This window comes from Pseudorca crassidens, chromosome 8 (assembly GCF_039906515.1).
Source record: "Pseudorca crassidens isolate mPseCra1 chromosome 8, mPseCra1.hap1, whole genome shotgun sequence".
Taxonomy (NCBI): Eukaryota; Metazoa; Chordata; class Mammalia; order Artiodactyla; family Delphinidae; genus Pseudorca; species Pseudorca crassidens.
This window is the reverse complement of record NC_090303.1, coordinates 31,293,683-31,299,814: the sequence shown is the minus strand read 5'-3', so window position 1 is coordinate 31,299,814 and position 6,132 is coordinate 31,293,683. Positions and strand designations below refer to the sequence as shown.

Genomic DNA, 6,132 nt, shown 5'->3' with positions numbered 1-6,132 from the left:
ACCAAAGTGAAAATTTAACAAGCAGATTTCCACCTTAAGATTTATCAGGCACTCGAAGGAGTTACAGTACCTGTTAGTGTTGTCAAAGGCAAGACAGATTCAGTATCTATAACATCAGATGTCTGGATAAAGCCATGTGGTGAAGGAACGATAAGTATCGTTTCATCATCAATTGTTGTTTGATCAACTTGTTCTTCTATGGTAGGAGACCCTAAATCCTAAGTAATAATAATTAAAAAAATGAGATTCTGTCTCATATTCCTTATTAGTTTTCCTTAATTCTCCAAACATATTTAGGCTTGAAGGGACTTAACTTTCAAATATTATCCCACTTTAAAGTTAAAATTAAAAGAAATCAAAGTTAAGGTCTTAAAATGGACAAAAGTAATAACCTCATACCCCAATGTATTACATACTAGCAAAAAGTAATTTTAAAGAACCAATTCAGCTACAGACCCTGAATATAGAAGAAACAAAGCTGTAACACTGTGGGATGAGGTTCCTAAACTGAACCACAAAGACCTGTTACAAACCATCCTCAGGAAAATGCTTCCATGGGTTCCAACAAACATTTCTCAGTCTATAGGGGGTGGAGAAGGAAAGGTTTTAGTGAGGAACTGTGGTAAGAGCAACACTGCTGGTTGAATGATACTTCAGGTCAGGTAGGGGTTTGTGCTTTATTTTGTGTGTCTAAAGAAAATAGGAGGTACTGAGGACATCTTTCCATAAATGATTTCTAGGCTTTTCCCAAAGTGCAGGTTTGAGGCTTAAGGCTATTTCCTTAAGTGCAGCTTACCTCAGTGACATAAGCCCGGGTTAAAGGGGAGGGCGCGTCCTCTTGTTTAAGGTGGGCGCCAGAGATTTCTTCTTCTGTTCTGACCATAACACTGTTCATCAGTTCTGTGCTATTTTGGTCACTGAATCTGGATATATGAGCATCATTAAATGATGGCTCTACAGTAATCTTAGGCTGATGAATTTCATCTGGGAAAGTGTCTGCTTCTAGGGCATCTGGAGGCTCAGGAAAATCAGATGAGTGAATATCACTATCCACTGTCAGTTCTGCTTGCGATATGGAAGAGGTGATGTCTTCTGTGGCAACTGTCTGAATGATGACTCTTGGTGTGTGACACTGCACTGTGACATTGTCACTTGTGTTCAACAAATGTTCTGGCTATAAAATGTTAAAGAAAACGATCAGTGGCAAAATGAAAAAGTACCCACCAGACTAAAGTTATAGACAACAAATGATATTTATAAGTGGTACCCTATTGTCCCCTTCATGCCTCTCTCTCACCTCTGGAACTTCAGTGTTCTTATCACTGTTTTTCTAGAACCCTATTCTTTACACAGTGGGGCCTCTGCTCTCGTAATATCCCTTTTCCCCTAACGGAAGTCCATGGCATGTAAGGAGACCCAGGGAACAAGGGATGTACCCCAGTGAAGGTGTAAAACATTGCTCCTGGGACAACAGTGGTAGGAAGAATTGTTTAAATAAATGGACTACATTAGTATTGGCTCTTATATTTTGTATCAACTAATCCTGGTCCCTAACAGGTATCGATACTAAAGTGTTTGAAAGGAGCTCAAAATTTATTTCCCCCTCCTCCAAGATACTGTAATTGAAGGCACATGAGTCCATCTCTGGTGGTACTTATCAGTTAGCGAGTCTTTTCTACAGAAACTAGAAAAATCAAGGAATTTATGTAAGGTGACATACAGATAAAGCATGGACGATGATCTGTTCAGGAGAAGCGGGAGCGGCAGCCGCCAGGGTTACTGTGGGACTAGCAGTAAGAGTTAGCGGAAGACCTTGGCTTGAGCTTGTTTGAAGTAGGTAGGTGCCTGGAGTGCCAGTGGGCTGTAAATGGAAAGACTGAAGGAAGAAGAAAAATAAGATCAACACAGGTGCATCAAACCACTGAGTAAGTACACTTAGTACCCATTAAGTCTAGCTTTACATCCAAAACGGGGACTTTAATTTACTAGCCACAAATGTACTTACCAATCAGGAAGGGGCAAATAATAAAATGAAGGGTATAACATCCTGGACCATTTATCTGTTGTAAGTCATTTCTCGGCCTGCAGCTTTAACAGAGGAAAGGCCTGATCCTACTCTTCACTCCCTGTATGTCTATGGTCTGGTCTCAGCTATCTGTTTCAGTCCAAGACATGGTCTCATAAGCCACTGTTTCTAGCACAGTAATCCAGCATGCCTCGTCTCCCCTCTTTATCCCTTCTCTGTAGCACATAAAAACTAGCAGTCTCCCAGTTAAAAAAGCTTCACATTTTCCAAAAGGCACTATGGCAGTGTTTACTTACTTGAATAGATTTTTTTCATAGTATAATTTTAGGAAATTTTTTTATGTTCAGAGAAAAGGTATAGAAATAGCAATTAGTGTTCATTGAAAGAAAAAACTTCTAATTGAAAAGCTGTTTCACTGACAGTACGCTTATCTTTTGAGATCTTTTATGAAAGTGTAACAAAACTATTGAACAACAACACACGTTTCACAACCATAAGCTTCTACGTGATAATCTGAGTTTGGTTTATCCTAACACTCTGAAGGAAAAGTTTTTGCACTTAGAATAGAGCTGGAAGTTAAAGTCGTATAGCCTGGGTTCTTTAGTCTGATGTGGTCTTGTGGACTTAGGCCACAGCAGCTCTCCTGGCTACTGACTCACTGAATCTAGGTTTCTGTAATGCTAAAGCAGATACAGTAACTACTTCTCATAGAAAGGTTTGTTGAGGATTAGAAATGATTGTGATGGTGCCTGGCACACAATGGGGACTCAACTCACTTTTTCCCCTCCCTCTCTATAAAAGTGAAAGCTAGCTGTTTTCCTAAAGGTTGTATTTATTAATCACATATGATCAGGCAGTATAATAAATACTTTACATGTACATGTATATCATATACATGTATTTTATTTAATATGCTTAAATACATTTAATGCTCATAATTTTTTGAAGCTGAGGCACTATTATCATGTTTTATTTATAAATAAGAGTCTCTAAGTATTTGATTGTGACCCTGTAAGTTAAAACCTGAACACATACCCTAAATATATGTGTATATATTGTTTATTAGGCCGGGGGAAAGGGAGGGTGAGGTGGCAGAAAAGCGAAGTTGTTTTCTACCTATGGCAAATGGTCTTCTTACACATCCCTATTTTGGAGACCAATGGATTAGGAAACCGAGGCTTAAGTTAAGCAAGTGGCCTAGTAGGAGATCCAAAAGAGAACCTTTTGGGGCTTCCCTGGTGGCGCAGTGGTTGCGAGTCCGCCTGCCAATGCAGGGGACACGGGTTTGTGCCCCGGTCCAGGAGGATCCCGTGTGCCGCGGAGTGGCTGGGCCCATGAGCCATGGCCGCTGAGCCTGCGCGTCTGGAGCCTGTGCTCCGCAACGGGAGAGGCCACAACAGTGAGAGGCCCGTGTACAACAACAACAACAAAAGAACCTTTTGCTAGGTGGGCCATTCCTATGAGATTTGGCTGTGGATAGGATAAATAAACTGTTGCACTAATACCCCTTATGTTCTTCACAGCAAATAAATCTTGACATAATTTAAATAAAATATACTTTATATATTCTTCATGAAAAATGAGCTAATAATTCTGGGTTTACCTATTTTAGAAAGAAGGGAAAGAACTGGGGCATTTTTCTTTTCAATTTTCATCACCACCCCTCCAAGGAATTACATTTAAATTAGCAGTCATGCCCCATCTCTCCCCAAAACCTCTTAGCATAGTTAACCCCTAATCTGTTTTCTGTCTACAGATTTGTCTATTTTTGACGTTTCAGATAAATGGGAGTCGTACACTATGTATTTTGTGTCTAATTTCTTTCACTTAGCATAATGTTTTCAAGGTTCATCCTCGTGGTAGCATATTTTTTTACTGCCAAATAATCATTTGTATGGCTGCAGCACATTTTATTTACCCATTTATCAGCGGATGGACATATGAGTTGTTTCTGCTTTTAGTTATTATGAACATTCATGTACAAGTTTTTATGTGGACATATATTTTCACTTCTCTTAGGTATACCTGAGATTAGAATTGGTAGGTCATATGATTACTATATGTTTAACCTTTTTAGGGATTGCAAGATTCTTTGCCTAAGTGGCTATATCATTTATGACTAGGACTTTTAAATCCTGTATCCCCCAATGGGCTAGTAGTGTTTACTGACTGTTGTTAAATAATTCATTCCATAAACTTTTTCTCAAATAACCAATATGAACTTTTTGAGTATATATTTGTTTATGACTCAATAAAAATACATAGTATGTACCCTACTTGTTAGCACTGTCATTTTCATCTATAAAAAGAACATATTATTGGTTTATATATAGATAAAAAAAGACGAATTATAAAAGTGGAAGTCTGATTTATGTTGTTTTCTAACCATCTTGGCTTTCAAAGCCATGGATATAGTTACACTTAATGACAATCAGGTTAATTTCTACATTTCTTTTGCTTATATAACATTTCTAAAACTGATACCAACTGATCTTTCTTATGCATAAAATGGCCAATATCTGCTTTTTAAAGTAGTTACTCACTGGAAGAATCTCAAAGGTCTGTAGTGTTCCACTGTTTAGTGTTATTGTTTCCGAGTCAACAGTAGCAGCCGGGGAGTCTGCTGAAGCTGTGGTAAGAACAAGGACAATAAACAAACACTTCGTAAATTTAAATTTTCTTAGTGTACTCAATTAATTATGAGGGCAATCTCATATTGAATAATTTGCCTGGAAACCCAAAGTCATTTAAATTTCTTATAAGAGATAAGAAATCTAATGGACTTGTCTGGGATGGCACAGATATACGCGTCAGCCAGCCATGACCCACAGCCAAATCCAGCCCACTATCAGTGTTTATAAATCAAGTGTTATAGGAACACACTCATTCCTGTTCGTTAATGTATTTTCTGCAGTTGCTTTTCCATTACAAGGGCAGTTGAGTAGCTGTGACAGAGACAATATCTGCTAACCTCTGCTATAGATAATAAAATATTTCTAATGTTAGGAAGTAAGAGGAATACACTAAGGCTAACCTGCAAAGAGACAGGAACTTGATAAAATAAGTTTTCCTGGACCTTCTGGTAAGAAGTATAGATGTCTGGAATATACAGGTGTCCTGTAACACTAGGCTTTAGTTGTAGTGACATCACTTCTGGCAATGTAAACCCGGGCAAATAACTTACTTTAACCCAAACTAATGTTCAGAGACTTTATCTGCCCTGTCTACCTCATATAGTTGTTGTGAGGATCAGAAACATGAAATATATATAGTTTCAGATGACTGTACTAGGGAGACTAAATAGCACTTCAGAGATCAGACAGTATAATCTCTTTACAGATATGTCAGTGAGGCTCACACTTGATCATTGTCTGCTCAAGGTTATACAGAACTAGGGCTAATGAGAAGAAATGTAATCTCGTTTGGTGCTTTCAGTCCCACCTGTAGGTAAATCTATGTGAAAAATGATTTGAAATTGACTTTTAATGTATAATGTTAGTTTATTATATTCTGACTATAATGCTTCTCAGTTTAAAAGAAATGCACTGAATTCATGTTAGTTCTCTTACTATGTGATGTATTCTTAAGATCATACCTAGAATAATTTGAAGTGATTTCAGATAAATAACCTAAATGAAAGGTAAGCAAATTATGGCTGGAGACAAATGTGGCTCAAGGCTAAGAATGTTTTTTTTACATTTTTAAAGGATTGTTTAAAAACAAAATAGAAAATTCCATAGAGATCTATGTGGCCTGCAAAGCCTAATATATTCATATTTACTGTTCTGGCCCTAAAGTTTGCAAATCCCTGACCTCTAACCTAAAGGAAGAAACAATCGTGAGACTTTAGCCCAAATGACAAGAATAATGGGTGTGTTGTAAAACTCTTACTATACTCACATTTCTTGCTGGAAGAAATAAAATTATTCTAGTACTTAAAAAAAAAAAAAAAAAAGCCATGCTGTGAACGATATTAAGGTACCATTTATAAAACGTTTGCTATTTTCCCAATAAGTATTGTCAACCCAATAGCCAAGGAAAACTGTAACATTCTCCATGCACAAAAAATTTTTAGCCAACAGTAGCTCTCACATTTATGGTGGACT

At 37.5% G+C, this 6,132-nt stretch overlaps 1 protein-coding gene across 5 annotated transcripts in view; it reads right to left on the bottom strand.

Annotated features, from left to right (window-relative positions):
- The window catches only part of DMTF1 (cyclin D binding myb like transcription factor 1), a 43,895-nt gene that overhangs the window by 1,376 nt on the left and 36,387 nt on the right, over positions 1-6,132 (bottom strand). For all 5 annotated transcript variants that reach the window (XM_067746103.1, XM_067746106.1, XM_067746101.1 and 2 more), the window contains 4 exons: positions 4,570-4,655; positions 1,721-1,876; positions 797-1,174; positions 71-218 (listed from right to left, as the gene is read on the bottom strand). In XM_067746103.1, the coding sequence (XP_067602204.1) occupies positions 71-218; positions 797-1,174; positions 1,721-1,876; positions 4,570-4,655 (768 nt within the window). The remainder of the gene's footprint in view (positions 1-70; positions 219-796; positions 1,175-1,720; positions 1,877-4,569; positions 4,656-6,132) is intronic.